Source organism: Passer domesticus, chromosome Z, assembly GCF_036417665.1.
Source record: "Passer domesticus isolate bPasDom1 chromosome Z, bPasDom1.hap1, whole genome shotgun sequence".
In the NCBI taxonomy this organism is placed as follows: Eukaryota; Metazoa; Chordata; class Aves; order Passeriformes; family Passeridae; genus Passer; species Passer domesticus.
In genome coordinates this window covers 59,255,326-59,282,322 of record NC_087512.1, presented here as the reverse complement: position 1 = coordinate 59,282,322, position 26,997 = coordinate 59,255,326, and the positions used below count along the sequence as shown (strand labels likewise).

At 36.9% G+C, this 26,997-nt stretch overlaps 1 protein-coding gene and 1 long non-coding RNA gene across 5 annotated transcripts in view; one reads left to right on the top strand and one right to left on the bottom strand.

Annotated features, from left to right (window-relative positions):
- ADGRV1 (adhesion G protein-coupled receptor V1) overlaps positions 1-26,997 on the bottom strand; it is a 283,830-nt gene that overhangs the window by 44,715 nt on the left and 212,118 nt on the right. For all 4 annotated transcript variants that reach the window (XM_064402834.1, XM_064402835.1, XM_064402836.1 and 1 more), the window contains one exon: positions 7,941-8,098. In XM_064402834.1, the coding sequence (XP_064258904.1) occupies positions 7,941-8,098 (158 nt within the window). The remainder of the gene's footprint in view (positions 1-7,940; positions 8,099-26,997) is intronic.
- On the top strand, positions 17,028-25,107 carry LOC135289340 (uncharacterized). Its single transcript, XR_010352113.1, has 3 exons — positions 17,028-17,461; positions 22,521-22,757; positions 24,354-25,107. It is a non-coding gene; the product is annotated as an uncharacterized LOC135289340 (long non-coding RNA).

The window sequence follows — 26,997 nt, the reverse complement described above, 5'->3', positions numbered from 1 at the left end:
GTTCCCTGACACCACCAACCAACAGTTGTCCTGGGGACAAGCTATCTTCCCACTAAAGACTCAGGTAAAGAAGGTGTTAAGCACTTCTGTTTCCTTCTCATCTGCAATTACTAAGTTCCCTCCCTCATCCAGTAAAGAACAAAGGTTTGTCTTACCCTTCCTTCTACCATTAATATATTTGTAAAAACATTTTTTATTATAATTTACAGAAGTTGACGTTTTAAATTCACACTGAGCTTTGACCTCCCTAATTGTTTTTCCTACATGCTCTAGCAGTCCCCTTAAATACTTCCTGGGAGACCTGACCCTCCTCCCAAAGATGATACATCCTCCTTTTATTCTTAAGTTCCTTCAAAACCTTCTTACCCATCCAAGCTGGGCATTTACCTCATTGACTCATCTTTCGGCACACAGAGACAGTCTGTTCCTGTGCCCTCAAGATCTCTGTTTTGAAGCTCACCCATCTTTCCTTAACTCCTTTGTTTTTAAGGGCTGCTTCCCAAGGAATCCTTGAATAATTCTCCTAAGCAGGCCAAAGTCTGCCTTCTGGAAGTCCAGTGTAAGAGTCTTATTGGGGTTCCTCCTCATTTCACCAAATATTGAGAACTCTATAATTTCATGATCTCTCTGCCCCAAGCAGCCTCCAACCACTACATCTCCCACCAGCCCACCTGTATTTGAAAACAACAGGTCTAACGTAGTCCCTTCCCTGGTGGGCCGACGCACCAGTTGTGACAAAACATTGTCCTCCATATACTCTAAAAATTTCCTGGACTGCCTCTTTTCTGCTGTATTAAGTTCCCAACAGATATCTGGTAGGTTAAAGTCACCTACAAGAACAAGGGCTGATGATCCTGAAACAGTATCTAGCTGCTTCTAGAATAAGGTGTCCACCTTTTCTTCCTTGTTGGGTGGATGATAACAGACTCCCAGTAAGATACCAGCCTTGTGGGCCTTCCCCTTAATTCTTACCCATAGGCACTCAACTCCGTCTTCATAAGTTTCAATACCTATGGCATCAAAAGCTTCCTGAATATAAAGGGCCACCCCTCCACCTCTTCTCCCTTTCCTGTCTCTTCTGAAGAGTTTATAGCGATCCAGTGCAGTTCTCCAACTATGTGAGTCATCCCACCATGTTTCTGTGATGGCAACTACATTATAGTTCTGCTGCTGCACCATGGTCTCCAGCTCTTCTTGTTTGTTACCCCTGCTGTGCACATTGGTATCCATGCACCTCAGCTGGGCTACTGATTTCTCTCCTAACTCAGGCTTACCACCCTTGGGCCTGCTTCCAGACAGCTCAGATCCATCTCCTTCTCCTTTCAGACCTAGTTTAAAGCCCTCTCAACAAGGTCTGCCAGTCCATGAGCTACAAACCTTCTGCCCTTAACAGAGAGATGTATCCCATCTGGTTCCAGGAGAGCAGGTGCCATAAAAGTTGCCCCATCATCAAAGAATCCAAAATTTTGCCAATGCCACTGACCCTTGAGCCACTTGCTAATGTGAGTTCTCCTATTTCTTTCATAATTTTTCTCTGCCACCAAAGGAACTGAGCAGAACATACCTATGCCCCTGTCCTATCAACCACCTGAACCAGTGATGTAAAGTCCCTTTTAATCACCTTGACACTCCTCTTTTCAATCTCATCACCGCCAGCCTGGAGTTCCAGCAGTGGGTAATAATCAGAGGGCTGAATCAGCCCAGGAAGTCTCTCAGTGATATTTTATACCCAGGCTCCAGGGAGGCAGCAGACCTCTCTGTGGGATGGGTCCGGTTGACATATGAGGCCCTCTGTTCCCCTCAGAAGGGAATCACCCACTACGATTACCCTTTTTTTCTTCCTGATGTTAGAGGTGGTGATCTGTTTTACAGATGAGTCACATCTGGGAGACTCACTGGGTCGATCATTTTCTTCTACATCATCTGACTGGCTCTCTAGATCCAGGGCCTCATACCTATTTTGAAATGGCACCTGGCTAGGAGATGAGGGTCAGGAGGAATTTTTATCATTACCTGCCCGAGCAGGAACCCATTTCCACTCCCCTTCATCTACCAGGTGCCCTTCTATTGCTTGAGAGTGAGAACTGTGCTTCCATAATGTATCGAAATATCTGTATTCTCACCACTGTGTTGGTCCATTATGGTTTTTTTCCTTTTTTCCATTTTCTTTATTCTTTATAAATAAGAAATTCAATGAAATAAGAAATTTTATAATACAACTTTAATTTTCTTCTGAGTTTACCTAAATATTTAGTATGTGTACTCTCCTTAGGCTCTTAAACTTCAACTGATAATGCAACTTAATAGCTTTTAACAGTTTTTAGCCAAACATGAAGACCAACCTAAAAGATCTCTATAAACTTTTTTTTCCAGATGACTGGGGAGAGTGTGTTGCTTCACAGAATTTCATCAATTATTGGGAGACCTAAATTAGTAAAATATTTACAGGCTATTTCTTAAGAAGTCATCAGTTAAACATAGCAATGTAAATATAAAAATGTCACAGAAACATTTTTTTAAAATAAGCTTCAAAATAAAAACCAAAACAAACAAAACAGATTTCTCTCATAAAGTTCAAAGAAGGAAACACACAACCAAGAAAATGCAATCAATGAAGCATAAACCACTGAATCCTGACTGGGAATGTTAAATGTGCAGAATTTAACAGTACAGATACTGAAGACAAGAAAACTGGTAGATCCATGTCCCTGAAATTGAACTGGAAAAAAATGTTCACTGATATTTTGTAGAAATAGGAAGTAAAAAATATGTGTCAAAATACTTTGTTAAGTTACATTTTTTGATCTGCGGATCCTTGTGGCAAGGAAAATTTTGAAATTAAAGTATACTTTCTAAAAGAAAAACACATGTCCCATTAAGTATAACAAATACATCACTGCTTCGAAATCATAAAAGACTAGCCTCTCTAACCATTGCACTAAATCTCAGGGTTTTTGCAAACTTTCACATACAGATTTAAGACACCTTGTGTTATAATAAAAGGGGGGAAAGGGGGCATTTTATCATAGCTTACGCTATTACTGTTATGCAGGGAACATGTCAAATCCCAGAAAAGTAGCAAATCAATAGAATAAAGAAAAATATGAGGCTACTCATTTCCAAATAAAATTATTTAAATGCACAGTCGCAAAATATTAAATGAGTGCTAAAATTGCAACTGTGCAGTCACAACTCATGGACATGAGCTTGCTTTTGCAGATTTCTTTGAAGGAAAAAAGCTAATTTGGACATGTGAAGCACAGTGCAAGCAATCTAAATTATACGAGTGAAGAGTATGCATTTATGTTATTACCTAATTCAGATCTTAGTTCTTTATTTCAGTTCCTTATGTCTAATTATGCTTGTGCATTTTGTCCTAATAGAATTTGTAAAAAATCTTGAAGGCAAAGATTTGTTTTTCTCCTAATCACAAAAAAAAAAAAGCTTCTGGAGCATCATGAAGACTAAAATATTATATCCTGTGTGCTGACAACTGTGAATGCTCTTAATAGGTGTCGGCAGACTATTCAGCATGTTCTGTTGTAGGAATTGCATATTGCTAACACAATAAATATATTTGGATACTGGAACTAGATGATCTTTAAGGGCCCTTCCAACCTAAACGATTCCATGATTTCATATTAAAGAAATTTATATGAAGGAAGATGAAAATAGGTAGTTAAAATTTTACAACTAAATATACAGGGCATTCTTCTTGAAGTTCTATTTTGACAACATGAAGTTTTAATCTTTACATTAATTCTGGGACTTTTGCAATCATGATATCTGATTCAGGTAAGTTGTACTGCATATTTATGTCAATGAAAATTATGTCAGTTCAAGATTCATTCAATAAATGACACTTATCTATTTAAAATTATGGGGGGGGGGAACAATCAAGTTGTTCTGTCACATTTTTAAATCTTTTTGTGAAATTAGGAAAGCTTAGCAAACAGAAGATAAAACTATTTATATTGGATTGCTGTCCTTTACTATTAATTTTCTGTATTTGCATATTAGGGCCTATCACTAGTGGGTTTTCACAGGGCTCCATCCTCAGCCCTGTGCACTTCAACATCTTCATAAATGACTTAGACACAGGACTGGAAGGTACACTAAGCAGCTCACAAATGGTAGAAATGTGGGAGAATCTGTTGAGTCTTGAAGGCAGGGAGGCCCTGCAGGGAGAGCTCTGCAAATCACAGGAGTGAGCACAGGAATGGGCAATCATCAACCGTATGAAGTTCAGTAAGGGAAAGAGCCAGATTCTGCACCTGGGGTGGGGCAACCCTGGATGGATGGCAGACAGACTGGGGAATGAGATGCTGGAAAGCAGTGCAATGGATAGGGACCTGGGGTCTTGGTCAAATACAAGCTGCATATGAGTCACCAGTGGCCTGGCAGCCAGGAGGGCCAACTGTGTCCCGTGATGCAAACTTAAATATTAGTTAGCCCAAAGGCTGTTTATCCAATGAATACTCTGACTTGGCTCCTGTCAAGGATAACTTTTGAGAAAGTAGTTTCTATATATAGGAGGAGAGTTGGCCAACAGAACATGGTTGCTGAAAGGCTGGCAAACAGAATGAGTACAAAGTGAGGACTCTTTTTAAGCAGTCTCAAAGGCTACCTCTGAAGAACTACAGAGATAGAGCTAGCATTCCTTGAAAATCATCTTTCACAGTTTTTCCAACCTTTCACACTTTTCTTTCCAACATTCACTTTTGAGAAGGATAAGCTGACTGCTTTAAGAGATAACTAATTCTTGACTCTCCCACTGCCCTTTCTTGAGCCCTCTACTGTCAAGGAAAATTCCCTGAGCTAAGTAAACTATATCAATCACCAAACCAACATGACCAGTAACAAATTCTGGAACAGTAAAAAAGAGCATGAGAGGGCAATCTCACATATTCGATGCTGCACACAGGGTAATGAGAAGTGTGCATATTGCTCAAATTAAGATTTGGCAAACCTATTTACTTGTGTTTATTCTACACTAAAACCTTGTTTTAATTATATTATTTTACAGTAATAACCTAGTCACAACTAAAGAGTATAAACAGCTTCTAAGAAGATCACAGACCACTGCCAAAAGAATTGACACCAATTACTAAAAGAGATTTTTCCTGGGCTAGCTGTCTATACCATAGCTAGGCCATGGTATTTTCTTGAAACTACCAGAATAGGGTATGAGAGGTGAGAACTTACTTAAGGGTACCCAGGAAAAATATAGAGGACTGGGAAGAATATATGCGTGACAGAAAAGGAGGTACAATAAAAAATGGGCATTGTATAAACAAAAGTAATAGAACCTCCAATTATACTCTATAGTTTTCCAAGAAAATATTTATCTGTCTAGAAACAGATCATCTTTGCAGCTACCAAATGTTTTCTTTTAGGCATGTATGGTAAAACCCAGCATTGTTATTCTGCTCATGGGAAAGAAAAAATACACAGGAGTCTCCTTTAGTGTGGGTAGTAACAAACTCTTCTCCTAGGACAGAAAAAAAAATAGTAAATCACCATGCTACTGCCTAAGTTCAGCAAGATGTTTTACAGAATAGCTGTAGAAGAATAACATGGTGGCTGTCTATAATGGAATGAATGTATTAGTAGAAAAGGGAAGAGCTGATGTCATCTGTCCTGAATTCTCTAAAGCCTTTGATATAGATAAACTGTTGCTCCATCTCTCTTTTCATCCAAAACCCTTCCTCTGGTTTTGAATGAAAAGAGAGAAGGCATATTCATATCTTATGGCATATTCATTGCCTTAAGAAAACAGAAAAAATAATGTATGTCTGTGCAACTTAAGAAGGGAACATGGCCGAAAGACTTTCCTAACACATAGCGTCTTTTGAGCCAGAACTTAGTGCAGGTAAGTTTGGCCATGTAATGCAAGACCTCTTCTATGTTTAAAAAGTAATATATCATCATGAAACTGACTACAGACAAATGTACTGATGTAAAAAATACTGTTTCCCAGAGCAGCCATTTATGTGGTTACAATAACAGGAGCAGGAGCATCTCCCAGGAATTTTGTAAGAAGACAGTCAGCTGAGTGAATGTCAAGATTCAATATTTGTAAGTGATACTAGGCCTTACCACTGTAAACTGCCTTTGAGTATGTCTTACAATATACCCAGAAGACATTAAAAACTGTGTAAATATACTACCATCACCTTTAATTTCAGAAGATAAATATTCCATCAAAAAAAGGCAGAGACCTTCAGTCTACAGTTAGTACTGTGTTATGTAGTTACAGACAATGTTACAAACTACAGAAATCACCGTATTTTCTCTCTAGAAGCTTAAATCATAAACACAGCTATATGGAGTCCCCTTATACAATTACAGCCACCATAAATTGCAGGAGACAGCTTGTTTTTCTCTCTAGAACAGCCCCTCTTCAACCTGCTCTCATTGTCACTGCATGCAGTATTTCATTTGTGCTTACAAAAGCTCTTTGGTAGCAAAACAGCAGTTTGCCTTCCAGGTGCACAAGTAGTAAAAGTTACAATTGATTAAAAAAAAAAAAAGGAAGGGATCTCACTGAACTTTTCTCTTTCTGATGTTTTTTCTTCTTTTCTGAGACTCTGGCACTCTCCACCCTATTTTCTAGATTCTACTGAAGAAAGAAAATACCCTGAATTCTATGCTAAATCAAAGATTTGTTTCAGTCCTACTATTTCATGTCTTTATGTCATATAATTTCTGTTAGTACTTTCTGCCATTTGGCATGACAACTTTATATATGGTATTAATTCAATATTCCATTCAGTTTTTCCTTTAGTTTAACTGTTCTGAGACAAGCATTAGCCCTAAACATATCATTAGGAATATCCCTAGAGACACCCAAACAAAGTTAATTATAAATAAATTAACTGAAAGACTGACAAGAGGAGCCACCCCTGTGCATTTATATCAGAGAGAAATGAAAGAGTGCAACTAAGGTCTTGAATATCATCAGACCTTATCTGAATTCATACAGATCTTAGTCAAGTTAACATTGTGTCATTAAAAAGGACATAAATATTTGCAGAAATGTCCAAATTATAGATACTGAATATTTATTATAATTTTCTCAAGAAAGGAATATATCTCTCTACCCCAAATATAAAAAAAATTATTTATTAGGTTATAAAGCTCATTTTCTTTTTACAAAATACTGTGAAGACAATAGAAATAGTCTAAGCTTCCCACAAAATATCCTATTACTATTACAGAATTGGTCTAAACTGCCACAAATTTATTTTGGGAACATTGTAGTTGAAATTGTTCTGATAGAGGAGGCCAACTGAAACTTCCTGTTTTTGCACAAGACAGATTTTTCCTTTCAAGCACGTTTCAGTTGCAAGTAGCATAGGAAATATCAAAACAGAGGCATTAACTCCAAATAGTCCAGTGCACAGAGCACCCTGTGCATGATTTCACAGCCACAAAACACACTGCAAAACACAATGACCAAAGCTGTGCCTATCACCTGGGGCTGAGCACTCCTGCTCAGGTACAGCCTGCATCCATAGGTGATCATGCTCTGCAAGTGGAAAATCATTGCACCAGAGCAGTCCCAGCCCTCCCTGGGACAGGATGTTCAGTACCTCCAGCCAAAATCTAGCATGGGGACACAGTGCTCCAAGGAGGGCAGTGCACTGTTTTATTTCTGTTCTTCTCTTTATGTAGACTAAACTTAGTCACAAAGCCAATGATACTAATTTCTAGGTTTTACATGTTTTTAACCCCCTCAGACCATTAAGTATCTGCATAGCTTTGATCATCAAAGTACTTTCACAGACTACAAAGGGACTTCAGCAGGCGTAATCTTAAAGTAAGTGCATAGGTTCTATTGAACTATGGTTTCAGGTGGGGTTCTCTGAACTGGCACGAGCAGTCTGTAACATTCAAAAGTACAACTTGTTTGCATACATGCAGCCAGCAAATCATACCTGCTGCATTTGTTCTTCCTCTGAAAATATCGTCATATGCCTTCCATTGAGGAGTCACCTGGTAAGCGTGGATGAACACCACAAAAACCACCACCAGGCACATTAATGGCACCAGAGCAGCGGTGAAGAGAGCAGCATAGGCATTTGGAATGAAACACCTGATAGGAAAAAAATGGAAAAATATGGTGTTGATAAGCATAAGAGACACCTCGAAAGGCCATAAATAGAATACAGAAAAAAAATTTTTGAAAAAGGATGTGCTTTAAAAACCACAAATTCTTTAACTCCTTTCCAGAATAACCTTGATAGGTTCCTTTGTGTTCTGTTGGTTTTTATCTCATCATTGTATCTTAAGAAGTATAGCTTTTGCTCTTCCAGTATGCATGTTATATTTAGCTTAACCAATTCTGAAACAATTTAAACTTGAAATGAAAAATATTGTATTTTAACCAACTACTATGCTTCTATATTAATTTAAAGTGATAATTTTTAGTCAGCAGTTTCTAAAAGGACATTATACGATTTTCTATAGTTAGTTCCTGAAAGAACAAATTGAATGTTGAACAAGATATTTTTAAAATAAATTTACAAGTCCTAAAGACAACATAACTATTCCTTCTCAAGTCATTTTCTCACAGAAACCAAATGCTTACTCTCTCCCCCTTTCCCCCCCCACCAAGTTGGTCAGTCTCTCCTTGGCCTTCTCATTTATTTAAGTCATAATTATTTTTAAAGATGTGTCAAAAATATGAATTATCCCTGAAAGAGTCAAATTAGCCATATATGATGGTGACTCAAAGAAAATGGAGACTATCCTTAAAGAGAGCTCTCAGGGGTATGAGAGATCAGGGTTTTCTGTACTCTCCCTGGAGACCAGTATGTGCTTTACAGCCACTGACCCACTCTACAGATGATGTACAACAGAGGAGCCCAAGGGACAGTGCTGGAGCCAGTATGTCTAGAAATTATGTGATCACTGCCATCCCTATTAAGAGGGTGTAACTTACAGCCCTTCTGTTTCTCAGATCAGCTCATCTAAGTAAGCTTAGCATTGATGCGGATATATGTCAGAGGCAGGCCTAGGTATGTGTTTCACTGATATACTTGGTTGGATAAACCTTCTGGGTTTGCTTAGGCATACTTTCATATACTGCCAGAAAGTCAAGATTGCATCCTGTGTTGTATCTTTCAGAACAGCAATCATGCATACTCAGTGAATCCCAAAAATAATTTCCAGCACAATCTAGATACCTTTCACAGTTCTCTGCAGAATATAGAGGCTCAGTAAGACACCAAGCTTAGATATCATCTGCTAACATAACTGAACAAGTACGCATCAGAGAAAGTAGGAACTATGCATTGCAATTCATAGTGTTTGTTTCTTTTCTCATAGAAGGGATACTTCAGTCCTTTGCTCATTGGGTGGCCTTCACTGGACTTTGTACACTCTGTCCATGTCCCTTTTGTACTGAGAAGATCAGAACTGAACCCAGCACTCCAGGCGTGACTTCATGAATGCTGAGCAGAGGGCAAGGATCACCTCCCTTGACCTGCTTTCAACATGGTTAATGTGGGGACACAACATCCCATCCACTTAATCTTTATAATTTTTATTATTTCTTAGGTATGAAACTTATCTTTTTTCCCCAAATGCATTCTTGAGTTGGCACAATTAGCACTAAGAAATGAAACTGTATTACCACAATCTATGCTGCTTTTAATGATGATACTTAAGGCAAGAATCTCAGCATAAGAATACTTCTCTATAAAATCATATTTATGTTCTCAAATCTGTATTTTTTTCAACTTGATGAATTTTTATGTTTCAAAGATAACATACACTCTGTGGTCGATGCTTTGTGTGAGGAGGCTCCCAGGATGAGTGAAGAGACAGGAAACTTGACTCCATGTTTCAGAAGGCTGGTTTATTATATTATAATATATATTATATTACAATGTTATATTAAAGACTATACTAAAAGAATAGAGAGAAAAGGATTCATCAGAAGGCTAGAAAGAACAGGAATGGAATGCAATAACAAAGACTTGTGACTCTCAGAGTCAGATGCAGCTGCATCTGTGATTGGCCATTAATTAGAAACAACCAACATGCATCAATTACAGATGCATCTGTTGCATTCCACAGCAGCAGATAGTTATTGTTTACATGTCTTTCCTGAGGCTCCTCAGTGTCTCAGGAGTAAAAATCCTAGCAAAGGATTTTTCATAAAATAGCATGGCTACACCACTCCACAAAAACTACCAATGTTTTTTGAAACTTTATTGCAAACTCTTTTATATTCAGTTTTAAAAAGCTGTATAAAAATGAAAACCTACAAAGATAGATCGCTTTTACTAATAACCTTACGCACTTGCTCTAAAAAATATACTGTAAAGTTATGTAAAGAAATAGACAAAGCTTACTTTGCATTTTCTTCTTGAAGCAATGGTGTGCAAGTCAATAACAACCACATCATCCTGTAAGATTTATTCACATATAGTCATGTGATGACATATGTTGACAGATATATTTTATTATAGAAATCATACGGGATAACATTATAGGGACCAACTGCAATTATTTATTGTACTTAATACTGGGGACACAGCTATTATTCCATTACCATGACACATTTGTCACATGGAACTACTGCATCTTGCATATTCCTAGCACTGGATAAATATATTTTAAAAAATCCCAAAATATCAGCTAAATTGAAGTTTCAGAACAAAACTACTCTACTTTAAAAAGCCTAGAAAGACTGATGTAGAAACTTGAAAAAACTATGTAATTATAAACCTTATTTGTCTGAAGATGAGCATTATTTCCTGCAGTATAGCTTTCCAGCAAGTTCCTTTTTTTCTTTTTTTTTTTTGGCTCTAGATTTCTGAAAGTATTCCGTTTTGTTTTGAATGTGAATGATAGTAAAAAAAAAAACAACTAAACAACAAACCAACCAAAAAATCTATCCACTGAAATACTGCCTTCTGCAAGAGAGACAAAAAACCAACAAACCAACCAACTAACGACAAAAAAAAAAAAAAAAAGCCAACAGAAAACCAGCATTTTTAGCTTCTTCTTCAGTTCTCATTTTATTACAGAGATACCATGACCTCCTAGTAACACTTCCTTTTATCAAAATGCATTTTTTTTCTCACCATTTTGAGAATTTTTGATCCCAGCTTAGGTCTCTTCTAGCATTCGAAAGATCGCTATTTAGCTTTTGTCCCAAAAAGACACAAGTCTTGCCCTTCTTGACTATTGTTATCTGACTGGAGGGCTCAATTTTGGTTCTGTGCTGATTGCTTTGTTTTGATCATTGACTTTATTGATGTTTAATTTTGTTTTGATTGTTATAAATTTCTGTTAACTTTTTGCAAGGACTTAAATAATGCAACTGCATGTCTTAAAACACTGTTCCTATGAGAAAAGCCATCAACAGGAACTTGAGATAAGTACCTTTTTATAGAAAGCCCAATAACAGAAACTGATGGAACATTTAACTGGACCCCATAATTCCTTGTATTTTCAGTTTATCAGTTTTTCTGATTTGTTTGTGTTTTAATTGACAGGAATTTGTTGGGAGACCAAATATCAATAAGATTACATAAGAAAAAACACTGAATATTTTGTTACTTTGATTTTTGCTGAGGTTGTCTTTTTATTAAAAAATTAATTGTGTGGGAAAAGCTTTTAACTTATGGATGTATTCTTTTATTTCAACCAGTTAAGAATTAGAAAATTCAACCAAATTTAGCATGGGAGTTGGTTCAAGAATTTATTCATATTAATCATGCAAACATGTATTAACCTTCCAAGTTCTGCCCCAGAAGGCTTTTATTTATCGTGACTTGGCATAATTTTTCAGAAATATTAGATGTAGTCATAAGTAACCTAAACAATCTTAACAAAAGAAAATATGATATGGGAAATAATTTAGTCCCCCTTCCTAAATTAGAATGATGGACAGCCATGGACTAAAAATGGGTCATGGATAAAATTCAGAAAAGCCTTTTACCACCTATCAAGACCTGTAACTGTTTTTGAAAATACTTGTATTCTCACATTAATATGCCAGATCTACTGTTAAGTTTTCTAGCATGTGTCCTAAGAGATTATTTTAACCTCACCTCACTTCTTTAATATATTCCAATCAATACAGTAATTATAGTACACTGTGGACTACACATGCTTCCAAGTCATGGGTCCAATTTCCTGTAGCAGTAATTGCAAAGGAATGTAATGAGAGTAATTTTCCCACTGAAAATAAAATTTAAAAGTAATAATAATTTTAAAAATGAGAGAAAATAAAAAATAAATTTGAAAGGGAATTAATTTCACTTATGACCCCATCAACAGTAGCCACAGCTTTTGTTTTGTGTCAAAATGAAATCACAACAGAACTTTAATCTATCCTCTGGAGAACTGAGTATAGGCTCAATTTGATGATGCGTTTGTCTGAAAACCTTTTTATATAATAAACTTTTCTTTATGTGAGAACTTTCTGTATTTTGTATGAGAACTTTATATGCTAAAACTTAATTTCTCATGGTGTGTAGAATTACCCAGTGGGACAGGAATGTGAGTCCCTTGCAAGTCAGAATATTCTGTAATTCTGTCATCAGCTACAAAATTTCTCCAACTATATGTTGATGTGGTTGAGAAAGAACCCTATTTTGAAGCCTTTAAAGTATGTGAAGACATATCCTCATTCACGCTTGTTTCAGCATACAAAGGTAATCATCAATTGTTCTGCAAGACCTGGTCATCCCCTTGAGTCTTGGCTGACTTAGAAAATACATGTTATAATATGTAACGTGTATTTGTTTGGGATATGCCTGTATGGAATTTAAAAATCAACACTTGCTGTGTAATTCTATGGCTAATTTCAAGTCTTGATAGACACCCGAACTTACAAGACAAGCCACTATAGTACATCACTTGGATTAATCTTGGGATATTCTGATGAAAAGTGACTGACCCTAACTCCGCATGCTGGTCTAAGGTGCAGGATATTAGTCCCATCCATTTGCCCAAATTACGTCTTTCACTATTCATCAGCAGAAAGGACATGACAGAAACTTAATTCTCCTGAACAAAGCTAAGAATGGATCAGTAATATATGTGCCCCAGATGTGGTGGGACAAAAAATAGGTTTTAGGTTTTAGGTAATTTTTACATAGCACCAGCAGGTCCCAGGAAATATTATGTGGCAGGTACAGTCCTTCAGTAATGGACCAGATATGAGTCTGAGATCTTAACTTGCAATTCTAACAAGTGTCAAAAATGGCTTTACAAAGTCAGTTGGCATTAGATAGGTTACTAAGAAAGGAACAAGGCATATATGGAATAAAACTTACTGAAACTGAATGCACTATTACCATTTGCCATATCATCAATTGAAAAAGCCTGAGCCACAGAAATGGCTAATCAGACATCCGAACTTTTTCAATCACTCTAAGATTGGCTTCAGGAAATTAGCTGCAATACCTGGCTAAGATCCATATTCTAAAAATTGGGACTTAGAAATTGGGAGCTGTGTCTACTGAGAATTGGGTTGATGATTGCAATTGGATTTGTATATTTAGTTATTGGAATAACTGTTGTACATTTTATGATTACTGGCATTATTAATTCTGTTGCTTCTGTCTTTTCTACATATGCATCACTCCCATGGAAAACGCACAAACTGAGGAACAAGTCCCTGGAAGACAGCATTTGAGACATGGGGTGGCGTGAGGGCTTAAAGAATGCAGTCACCTAGCCCAAGACACTGTCTCCATAAGACAAGCCATGACAATGAAATTTGAGATAACTGCAGACAGCAAAACAGGAAGACATTAACTCCAGGCCTAACAAAGTAGAAGATCTGGAATTAGTATACCAGGCAAAATTCTGATGTACAGACTGTGGGGACATAAGACTTATCTGGACAAAAAATACACACAGTGAAAACTGTGAGAAAGGATGCATATGTTTTGCCAAAGTTGTGGAAACTGCATCTACACCCCATGGATACCCCGAACTTGGACTATATAGAAGTGGTACCTCCAGGTGAGCAACAGGGAGACCCTCACCACTGAAGACAGGGTGTAGAAGGACCAGTGGGATGCTGCAGGAATCCATGTGGTGAATATGATATCTTTTCATCTTCTGCTTAATCTCTCACTCTATTTCTTTGCTCCCTATCCCCATCCCTCGCATCTTCCTAATTTTTTCTATCTCTCTGCCTCACATTTGCTGTTAAATTTAATCTGTTCTACTGACTTCAGCATATGGTCTCATTTACACCTTGATTTGGCCAGAAGCATCTCTTATAATCAGATCATAATACTTTGACAGTAAGATACTCCCATTGGTTTCTCTTGCACTACTCCTATCTAAACTCATTCAATTTCATCATCTTCAAGACTTCACCCTTGTATTGTCCCAGTCCCCTATTTCATGCATGGTGTCAGTTTAAACTGTACATCTCAAATGTTTCTAACAGAACAAGACATAAAGCATATTTTCAAAAGCTCTGTGTGTGTCTGCATCTGTGAAAGGTCTGTTCCATGAAGGAGGCCAAAAATAAATTTAGAAAGAATTGTCTGTAGTATGCTCCTCCTCCAAGGTATAATTCCATACTAGTATGTAATGACTTGTTAATAATTTTACAACTGGAAAAAAAAGTAATATTGAAACTAATCAGCTATTTTTCCTCCAATACAAATCAGACATTTGATTTATATGTTGTTTTTTTCAGGCATAGAATGATGAGAATTAGCTTTAGTATATAAAATACTTTTCTCATTAATGACTACTGCAGTTGTTAATTTAATTTAAATTGTTATTTTCAAATATAACAAACACAGAATGATTAGGGAAAATTAAGAGACATCTTTCCCACTGGAAAAGATGTAACTTTAGAAAATCATATACATTTAAAATCTATAAATTGATAAAAATTACCTCACTTATTGGCCAGCCAGAATGTGTTTTACCTTGATTTTCCTTTTTTCCCCCCTCAAATCTGTTAAAGCAGATTCTTCTCAAGGGGGTGAAGCATGTTACCTGACATTTCAATTGTTTTTGTAAAGTCTTCTGTGATCTCTTAGAACATCACACTTCCTAAAATTTGGAGAGATATTTCAGCTACATATGATAAGGAAGGCCATTCTTTCTCTTTGTTTTCCCTAATACTTTTAAAGGAAACACAAGAAACAACAGACAACATGTATGCAGGAACTACTGTTAGCACAATTACATAATTAATATTAAAAAAGGAAAACAAAAATAAATAACAAACATTGCTAAGGAAATAACAATTGTTAAAAAATTGAAGGACTGACATTCTTTGTTCCCTTCTGAGCAACAAATATTTAGAATTGTAAAATTTTAAAAGTTGCTCAATGTGGTAAAAATAGTTTCATTCCATTATAGTATTGCCTTGAATTCCAAGGACAATCTCTTTTGACTGTATCTTGAAACTATAAAAGGTTAAATTTGACAAAAAAATTACAAGCATATTTAACAATCAGGTGTCCTGAGACTCTGAGCTTTACAGCAAAGCATTTTACAGGAAAACAAGAATAATATTTATTTACTTTAAAATGGCGTTCAGGAAAACAATGGGTTTAACAACTGTTTGAGACCAAGTCAGTGGTGGACAAACCCTCCAAGGAGGTAAACATATTGGCTCTTGCAGTGTCAAAGCCTATTCAACCTGATGAATCAATTTGATCAGATTATGGAGTTCCACTCTACTTTCTTTTATGTTGTAACAGTTACCCTTCCCCATAAATATATTAAACAACAATATAACAATAGATTCACAGAATCCTAGAATGGTTTGCATTAGAAGGGATCTTAAAGTTCATGTTGTTCCAACTGCACTGCCATGGGCAGGAACACCTTCTATTAGATCTGGTTGCTCCAATTTGCATCCAACCTGGTCTTGAATATTTCTAGGGATGGAGCATCCACAGCTCCTATGGGCAATGGGTTCCAGAATGTGTTTCAGTCCCTTAACATCCTCACAAGAAATAATTTCTTCATAACAACTATTCTAATTCTCTTTTTTATTTTTCCACTCCCCTGACAGAGAATGAAATGTGGAAATCTTTGTTGTGCAGGGGTGTTTTTTGGTGGGGTTTTTTGTTGTTGTTGGGGGGGTTTTTGTGGTTTTTTTGTGTGTTTTCTTTAGTTCTGTTTGGGGATTTTTTGTTTGTTTGGGGTTTTCTGTTTGTTTGGTTTTTTGAGTAGTTTTGGGTTATTTTTTTTTTTTTTTTAAGAAAAGCTTATGCATCTATGAAGCGATGTGAGAAAACCATAAGGAAAGGGTATGCTAAGCTTATCACAGGTATCATTTGAGAAGGTAGTCATTAGTTTTTGAGGAATTTCAAGCCACATGAGAGAAATTTCTGTTTCTACAGTAGGTAAGATTTTAGAGATTTCTACATTATAAAAAAATTAATACTGCCGAAGGCACACACGTTTAAACCTGTAGTCATCAGTCAACTTCACACAGTCTTTTATAGACATTAACAACAGTTCACACAACATCCTGGAAAAAGACTGCGCACTTTTTCATACCGACTGAAACTGAATTAAAGAGTGTGGCACAATTTGATATGCTTTACGGCTACCTTCGAGGATGGAAGGTGATCTAGCATTTATTTGGAGGTTTTTATGAGATTTACTACACAAATAAAAACTAAATGTTTCATCAAGGCAGATGTTGAAAAATATTTGAAGGTCACTTTAAAGTAATTATTCCTTAAAACATTTCATCTAAGAATTCTGAAAACCTGAGAACTGTTAATATAGTGCAGACTTTGAGATTACTAGATATATATTAATATGTCACTAAAGTCAGAAACCAAAAAATAGGAGACATGAGGAAGTGTTCAGCTCATGATCAAGATTGTTTTGGACAACGGACTACATCAGGCAAATTGATTTCATTATTTCATGAGTTTACAGGTTTGGTTTGCAAATGAACTTGAGACTTTTTATACTATTTAAATTACAAAGAAGGAGGCAATACAAAGAAAGTAATGTAAAACACACTGCATACCTAGTGCACTCACTAGCTAGTTTTATTTCTGCAGAATAGAATCTGGAAATTACTGCGGAACATAGCAGCGTGCGGCTACAATGATGAGATCGTATCCAGGGAGGTCACAACCCAACAGCAAGGGAAACAGACTAGACAAGTCTCTTAGTTGTTTAGCACGAGTCCGTTGTATTCCCCCCAACCCCGTGCCGGGGGAGGCGGGGGCAGGAGGTGGAAGCCCGGGAGCCTGAGCAGAGCCCCAGAAAGCTGAGAGCAGAGAGAGGGGACAGAGACCCGAGGCTGGGGTTTCATCAGGAGTCCCATGGCAGGAGTCTTAAACTCACATTACAGACTCCTCAGAACGGGAAGGCTGCACAACGGACCACATTAATAATGACAAGAGTTGTAATTTTACACTGTTCCAAAGAAGTAAAGGTCATACTTGGATCTACAAAAAATTGTCTACTCTGCAACACAGATGAGGTAAATGTTCTGCTCTAATCAGTCTTACAAATACAGTGGCATGCTGAGTCTGTGTTGTGGTTTAATCCTAGTTAGCAGGTAAGGACCAGTTGTTCACTCCCCCCACCTGCCCTCTCAGTGGAGAGAAATGGGAATGAAATGTAAACCTTGTGGGTTGAGTTAAGAACTATTTAGTAACGGAAATAAAATAGTAGAGTAATACTGAATATGATGAGAATGACAATGATGATGATGATAATAAAGATAATAACAGAAATATTAACAATAATAATAAGAATGAGTGATAGTAACCAAACCAGAAAGAACCTGGAAGTACCACATGTACTATACAAGTGCACATCACCACTGACTGATGCCCAGCCCATTCTTGAGCAACTATCTATCCCCTTCCAGGTGACTCTCCCTGTTTATATACTGGATATGTTGTTCTGTAGTGTGAAACATCCTTTGGCCAGTTCCTGTTACCTGTCCTGGCCATGCTCTCTCACAGCTTTTTGAGCAGCTCCTCACTGGCATTACACGAAACACTGCAATGTCCTAGACTTAGGGGGAGGACTATGCAGCAACAGCCAAATCATCAGGGTGTTAACAACATTATTTTCATCTGAATACAAAACACAGTGCTGTGTACTAGCTACTATGAAGAAAATTACATCTGCACCAGTCAAAAACAGAACAGTCTGGTTTTAGCAAATTTCAAGAACCAAAATTGAATGACAAATGTTCACACTAGAGCTATGAAAGCCATCAGAGGTCTTATATATTTGTTCTGCTCTGAAAACACATGGGAAAAAATATTTTTATATGTTTTGGTTTGCTTGGTTTGTGGGGTTTTTGCTAATGGGAAAGGACAATTACTGGAAAACTACAAGTAGGCAAGGAACTGGCAATCTACAAGTATACAAAAAGGAAAATTAGAATACTCCATGTTGTAATACATTTTGCTTGCTGGAAAACACAAGCTGAAGAGCTAAAACTATATCAGTATTGGCAGATGGCTATCAGAGTAGTCACAGGAGCGATTAGCTGTATTTAGCAGACTGAAAATGATGAGGATTGGGCACCTTAGAAGAGCAACCAAACAAAAATTTGAAAAGTACTTCCAAGCCCAAGAACTAATGCTTGGAGGAAAAAAAAACACCACACACACACACAAAAAAACCTTAAAGCACATGCCTTACAATGCAAGATGTCAGACAGCTCTTAATTCTTCACTTGAAACATTTTTTCAAATGTAACCTCTTGAGGGTCAGTTTTCTGGTAGACTTGTTAAACATTTCCTAGGTAATACAGAGTTAAGCCTAGAATGAAAATCAGCTGAGTTTTCTTCTTTTCCACTGTAGATATTTTCTCAATTTTATTCCTTTTCTCCTTTCCTTTCTCCCCTTCCTTCCTCCCTTTGCCCTTCCCTTTCTTTTTCTTCATTACCAATAACTGCAAGCTATGCACAGGCATAGGATGGACAAGATATGCACCTGCACATACACAGAGAACTTGTCTAGTTCTAGTTTTAGGGGTTTTTTAACACACCTTTTTGCTATTTGTAGCCGTTATCAGCTAAAATATTGCACAATCCAAACTACAAAGTAGAAGAGTAATCCTTCCAATGTCCAAGGATGAAAACCACATGTACAGCTCCAGTCTAATGATGCTGTATTTATTTTAACAAGTAACCAAAACAGCATTTACCAAAAACTTTATTTTCACTGCTAATATGTATTGCATTCTGATGCTGGTTAGCCAATCTCTCTAAAGATTTGCATAAGACAGAAGAATTCTAAAACAACCAATCAGCAAAGATTTTCTTTTCGTTTCTTTTGAAAAGGGCAAATTGTGTTCCAATTAAATAGCCACAGAGGCTTCCAAAGCATTACTCTTCCCCATGCCCCAAGCCTTCAGAAAGCAACCTTTTTTTTTTTTCAGATATGCTTTGAATAATAACATCATGCAAATGCTAGCACTGAGTAATCATTCTGTTATTTATACTTGTCATACATTAAGCATAGGCTAAAGAGTTTAAAATTTCCAATTTGCATCACAGAAAGAAAACTTAGTATTGTAAAATAATTTTTACAAGGCTTTTGAGAATGTTATTATAAGGTCAAAAAGTAAAATAAAGGGATTACAGCTACCAGGAAAGTACTTAGTCAGGTCTCTCTGTTTCTATGGATGCATTTGCATACAGTATAGCTTAAAACAACACTTTGCAACCAAATGTTGGTCTAATGTTGGCACAATGTATCTACTCAGAGAATTGAAAAGGAAAAACAAGAATCTGACTTGGTGGGGGACCCACTAGAATAGATCTAAGGATCTTTGATCAAGCATGGATCCTCTTCCTACCCAAAATTCCTAAGTCTGTTTTGCATAATTCCAATTTGGTACTTCTAAAACAATGCCACGGCAGAGGCTCTAAGAGGTCATTATGGATGATTCTAGGTAAGATTTGACTCCTTCTATCTTCTACAGCCTGTCAACACTACTCAAACCCTATTCCACGCCTTAGAACTTGCTGGTGGATTCCCTTTGGCAGGATGTCAGGTGCTCTCCAAGCTGCTCTATCACTCCCCTCCTCAGCAAGACAGGGAGGAAGGGTGGGACAGCAAATAAAATGAAAAAATCCTCATGGATCAGATAAATACAGTTTAATAAAGCAAAGGACAAGGTTACATGTGGAAGAAAAAGGAAAAGAAAATACTTGTGGTCTACTTCCCATTAGCAGGTGATGTCCACTCTCTTCCCAGGAAGCAGGACTTGAGTATGTGTAGCATTTGCTCCATAAGACAAACATCATAACAACAAATGTGTCCCCTTCCTCCTCCTTTCTCTTAGGTTTTATATCTGAGCAGACAGGATATATCACAGAATATCCCTTGGGTCAACTTGGGTCAGCTGTTCTGGCCATGTCCCCTCCTAAGATCTTGCTCACCCCCAGACAGAAAACTCCAGCTACTATAGAAGAAGTCATAATGATATAATGTACTGCATTTACATAATGACATGCATTAAAAGGAAGACTATGGATACCTTGATCAAAATATGACTAAAAGGCTATGTAACTGAAGCTGAGCACTAATGGTCACATGCATTCTGCATTTTTCATGTCTCATTATTCATAGCAACCTAAGTTATTATATTATGAATAACCTTGGCAAGTTTTAGAAGAAAAAGTGATGTCTTGAGTAAATTGAACACTGTAAGGCAAAACACAGTGGTATTGTGACTCAGGAAAACACAATATGCCCTCTTTCATGACTCAGTGCTTCAGTATGAGTGCACTGAGCTAGAACCTCTGACTGGGATGATTTTCTACAGCAAGGAAACAACATTGGTCAGCAAAAACTAAAGCTGCATAACAATACTCTAAATTACACTTGGCAGGCTAGAGAAGTTGTTCAAGCAATGGAGGCTGACTGAAATGTGTTCTGGGCTTAAATTTTGATTACATTCCAATACACAAGGGTTTCTTTCAGCAAGAGGTTCCTCTCAGGAAATAGATTTCTTTTTTGTATACTCAGCAACAAGGCAGTAGCTAATAATAACAGGAGTGAGCTATCTGATTTATATTTGCATGAGGTAACTCCAGAAAATGGTCTGATAGGGAGGTGAAAGCAGCACTGGTTTATGAGTGAATCAAACATGATGTGGGAGCTTTCAAAGAGGCATGACACACTGACATTGCCTCAGCAAGATATGGTTGCCACAGGCCTTTTTTTTTTTCTTGGAAAATCCCTGACAGTTGGTTTTTTGTTTTTTTTTTCAATTATTTGCAAACAAACAGCATGCTTACCCCATGTTTGTCAAATTATATGGACTATATCAAATTTTGAACTGCAGTCTGATTTTCCTTATTGGAGTTGCAGTACAGTATTATAAAGAAGTTCAAATCCCAGATTAATTAGAAAAAAATCTTAGAAATATATTTGTTACACACTGGAAATTTCTAATGTGACAATTTACGATTTTTAAGTGCTATCTATATATGTACATGCTCTTCCGAGGAACAGTTTCCTGATCTCTTTCCATACAATTCTAAGCAGCGATGAGAACCGGGTCCAAAGCACAAGGAACTGGATTCTAAAATCTGACTTCACTGAAATTAGGAGGTGCATTATGATTACAGAAGTTTAAGGAAAAAAAAACCCAACAACTTGGTACTGTGGTGGAGCTCCATTTCATGAAGAAAAAAGGTTTTCTAATATTAGTGGGTTCCAGTCATTCCCAGGAATGACCTACTGTGTGTAAAGCAGCTCTGAAATTTAAGGTGACAGAGAGAAAAGTTGCACATATTACACTTGTCTCTGCATTATATGTATCTGAAACTATTAAAATGTCAGTTCCTTTTGCTTCTAGTCCTAAAAAAAAAAATCTTATTTGCAATTTACACAGTGCATTTGCTCAAAATAAGTAGGTTTTCTACCAGCCAGACATGACATTTAGGAAAGCTATTGAAAAGTCAGGTAAAAGACATTAGAAATTGAACAAAATGTACCAAGCATTTTAAAAGATTTCTCAGAGTTTTGGTTTTTTTTAACCTAAACAATACAGTGTTCACTGAACTTCTACCATAAGCTCATGTTGGTGCTGTTACTGATAAGCAAAGAACACTAATACAAATTAATGTTCTCGATGATAAGTGAACTACAGCCACCCCTTCCTGATATTAGCAAGGTTTTTTAAAAACCTTGTCTCAATTCTTACCATCAAACAATGCAGCTACAGAACCTCCATCTCTGGATGTTACCAGAGTTTTTTCAGTGTGTATAGTTATGTATGTTTAGGGTTTTCATAGTGCCTTTTTTCCCACTGCTTTACAAACAGACATATCTCTCAGTACAGTGCGTTCAGGACAAAGCACAGGGCGGAAACTTGTGGTATTTCTGCTTTGGAGGAAGTACCAGTTTGCTTGCTCATAACCAGCCTCAGACATTTAAATTGGTGAGCCTGCAGAGTGCAGAGGTTGCACCCCACATGTTACAGTTTGAGTGCTCCTGGACCCACCAGCTCTTTTTAAAGGGGGTTTTCCATGTGCTTTGCTAACCACATTATTATGCTGCAGGAACAGACTTGGAGCTAAGCTGCTGCTTGAAGCTGTGTGTGCAGAGATGTGAAACACCCCCTGTGCAAACACAACCTCTGCCCCAGAACACCTCGCCAGCTGGAGCTCAAGTTCACTTCTGTGTAGCTTCACAAGAAATCTGTGTGAAGAAATCTCCGTATGATGTACAAGTTCTTCATAAACACATAGCCATTATGTTCTACCAGCTGTTTCCCATGCTATCCATCTTCCTCCATGGTAAGAGCCATACAAATTTTGGTGTGAAAATGTTGAGCATTTCTGGTTCAATTTGCCCTATTTACCTCAGAGAGAGAGTGTGTAAGACCTCAAATCAGAGGGAAAAATATCACCCTGTAATTTCAGCTAAACAATTAACTGAGAAAGATTGTATACACCTAAGGGATTATTTTGAAATAGAAAATGAAGAGGTGAGTGCTTTCCCTGCAGCTGCATGTACAGAATTCTAGCATGATGTTACTCTTGGTTTTGTTTAATCACTTTTCCTCAAAAGGAAATGGGGATTTTCTCTGGAACACTGAACACCATCTGCTCATGGGTCAAGATAAGCAAATCTCAGTGGACTCATAATAGCTGCCCCAAAGAATCCCATGCAGCTGTGAAACAAGTCACACCCTTGCACAAATACATTTTGAAATGCCTGAAATCAAATACTACTGCCCCAAGCTGAACATAGTTCGACTGATTGTTTTGATTCAGTGCTGCACTCAGCCTCAGTCACCTCACCAGGATGATGGGAAAATGAACAAACCAAGAAATCTCTTACTGGCCATAGAATTGTGGAGGTTGTTTGGTATGAAGAAAAATGAAAGCTACATTTGTATTTTCATTAATTGAAATTAGTTTTTGCCTCATGCAGATTAACTCAGAGATCAGTCCATATGTTTTATTTCACATATAATTCCACACTCAGAAAATAATTATTTTCTTTATATTTTGCACATAAGTTTCAAGTGAAATGCAAAATGTTTAATAATGGCTCTCCCAGATTTTATAGAGTGAAAATGTGGCATCAGCTCTTTGGCATTATTTAGTTTCCTTTTAATTTCTTTTGTCTATGAAGCAAAAGAAGGATGAAAAAGAAAGAGGGAAAGAGGAGAAGGAGGGAAAAAAGGTAATGAAAATACAGTTAGACTGTTTTGGTTAAGAAATATAATGGTTAAGAAACAGCAGAATTAGAATTGCCAGAAATTAAGTCAAGGCTTGCCTATTCTTGTTCATGTTTGGACAGACTGTCCCAGCAGTTTTTTGCAAGCCAAATCTACATCCATAGGAATTACTACTAGAAATTTGATTCTATCATCTTTACTGACGTGTCAAAATTTATCATAAGTAGCACCATACTCATTAATGGAAGTACCCACAGAGTAAATACCAAGGATACAAAACACTGGGAAAAATCCAGTCGTCCATGAACAAAAGATGAAGAAATGCCAAGATGTTGTTTTGGAACAGCAAAGAACAGAATCTTCGGAAGATTCGGTCTGAGTCAGTGTGTGCAACAACGGACTTGTCAATAAACCCGACCTATTGCATAATAAAAAAAAAATTCCTTGTTGCTCTCTCCTGCTGCTGTTATTGTAGAGCTAAACAGTTGGAAAAGGGGAAAATGAAAATGTCTAAACAATGTTTTTCGATCATGAGGACCCAAAAAGTCACGTGCTGTTGTTTTAGAGCCCAGCTTATTTTGTTTCAGTCTTCTCATTATATGATCCTCTGGAAATTTCTCTGAACAATTTTATACCTAGCTTTTTAACCTTTTTCCTTGTTTTTGTCTTTGTCTTTTTCTTTCTTTTTTTCTTCCTGCTGTGATAGTTAGTACTAAAGAAATACAATTACCAAAGAAGAAGCAGCAAAGACACTGCATAAGCACTCCATTAATACAGTTGAGACTTCAACCGTACTTCTAAGGCACTGGAAGCTCTGGAGTTCCCAGGCAGCACAGTCCAGAAGTCCCAGAAGATTTGCAGCCTTCAGCTGCCTTCAGTTTGACCAGGAAACTAAGCTGACAGAAACCTGCTAGAAATCTCTTAGAGCATGGTTCTTGCTAACACTGCAATTTTAAAATTACATAAGGAGTTATGTGTCTGATTTCAGTTAAATATCTTGCTCCTGTTTAAATCTAAGGCTTGCTCTTCATGTGCATGAGTCATTATCAATGACTTTGAAACTGCAATATATTGTTGCGGCTATGTTCTTGGTTTCTTACTATTTAAGATTTGTTACAGTTTCTCCAGCACCAGAAAATATTTCCGTAGTTCTATGTTTTAAGGCAGACACTCTAATCTTACTTTTCTTATGCATTCTCTATACCAAGGATTTACTACAAATCTAGCTAAAAAAGAAGACACTTCCACGTGCAAACTGTCAAACATAAATGAAGGTCATGTTCACAGTCCTGCCCTTTGGCAAGACAAATAACATCTACATAAAAAAACCATAAAAATTATGTTTTTTCACACTGACAATTAAATGTAATACTAGTAACACAAATCAAAACCAATCTGCTAAAGCTGCATTCCTTTTAATCATATGCATCTTCGTACAGGTCAGTGAGATATGCCTTTATTTACTGTGGCTTTTACATGGGCAGACAAGAGTTTGCCTTCCCAAGTACAACTTATTGCACTACATACACTAAAACTTACTTAATGGAACTAAAATCTGAGTACGAAATTGAGTGGTTGTAGAACAGCCCTGTGGTGAAATTAAAAATACAAAAAAAATCCCAAACCAAAAACACCCCCCAACCAACCATTTTTTTTCACCTCTTTTTTAGAAAGATTAAATACAAAAGGTATATATATATATATATGGACTCTGTTTGTCATTATTAATGGGGTAGTCAGAACTAGTGGCTGGTACTGATCTCGCTTTTGCTTGTCTTAGCATTTCTCAATTTATTCTGGCATATTAGATAAAGGTTTTTCTAATTTGGTGGAAAACAGATAAACTGTGAACAATTTTTTTAAGACTGCATTTTAATGATTAAAGATGACAAGGTAGGAGGGATGAAATTACTAGTTACTTGTACAACTTCAAAGAAAATATGAAGCTTTTAAATGCTATCAATGGCAGAGATGCAAGCCTTCATCCAGCAGATGTTCTTTGATACTCCTATCATAATACTACAAGGGCTTCAAAAAAGTTCCTGGAGTTTTTTTGGGGCACAAAAAAATGCCTTCATCTGAACCTGTTTGAAGGATCAGGCCTCACAGGCATTAATGAATGCAACTTTCACCCATAACAACCTACCTTTTTAACTCTTTACCATGACAGCATGATACCATGATTTGTCAGAAATTAACCATCCCATAATGACTGGAAATTTTACCATATCAAATATTCTTGTCTACTCATATTTCAAAATTCCATCAGTAAAAGCATCCAGAATTTATCTTTCTTTATTTTAGTTTTTAAAAAGCACAGTACAGTGAGTATGCCTGATTCTGATGTGCTGCAAGAAATATTTGCCAATATATGAAAGATATTCAACCCCCTGCCACTGTAACAAACAATTTCGCCTCACTGAAAACTTATCCTGGAATGAGGTATAAGTGAAAGGCAATTAAAGCCATCCCACCTAGAATTGAGGGATTTTTAAATAATCCTTAGAAGATGGTAGCACATCAGACTACCTGTGTTTCTTTGAAAACACAGGAAAAGTTTAGAAAATAAAGCACAAGTACAGGATACAAAAAGGTCAAACTCTGTACTTTTATTAACTTATTCTGTAGGTTTTTCCCTATATAAGTATGTGTGTGTGTGTATATATATATATATATATATATATATATATATATATACATGTGTATGCATATGTGTGCATGTATATATAAGAATGCCTGTAGTGTGGTGCTCTGTCAACATAATTGATGTAGCTCTGGTTCATCAGAAACATTTATCTTGCTGCTACACACTACTACTGCTACTATCCCTATTTATACTGCTACTACAGTAGTGGTAGCGGTAGCAGTAGCAGTAGCAGTAGCAGTAGCAGTAGCAGTAGCAGTAGCAGTAGCAGTAGCTCAGGACGGTTAAATTTACTACGCAGAAAAGTACAGAGTACAAATGGTGAGAAATCAGCAGTGAAAACTCCAGGCTTTCTGCCCCCCAACTTCAGCTAGGTGGTTCATGAAGCAATTGGCTTTGCATACAGAGAGTCAAGCATCATTCTGTGCTGAGGTCTAGCACAGCAGTTTGAAATCCTAGATGATGTGCCAGTGAACTGAGGAGAGAGGAGGTGGCAAAACTGGGATAATAGGAAAAAGAAGCTGGAGAGAGAGGGCCATGCAGGGAGACACTTCTAGTCCATGCAGAATAAAAAAACCCAGGCATTAGAGAATGGTAATTCCTCACAGACTTGTCACACAAACTTCTTCTTCTTGGTATGTCTGTGAGTTAAATTAAAATCCCTGAATATTTTTGTGGCAATTCTTAGCTATTTTCTCACTTATTC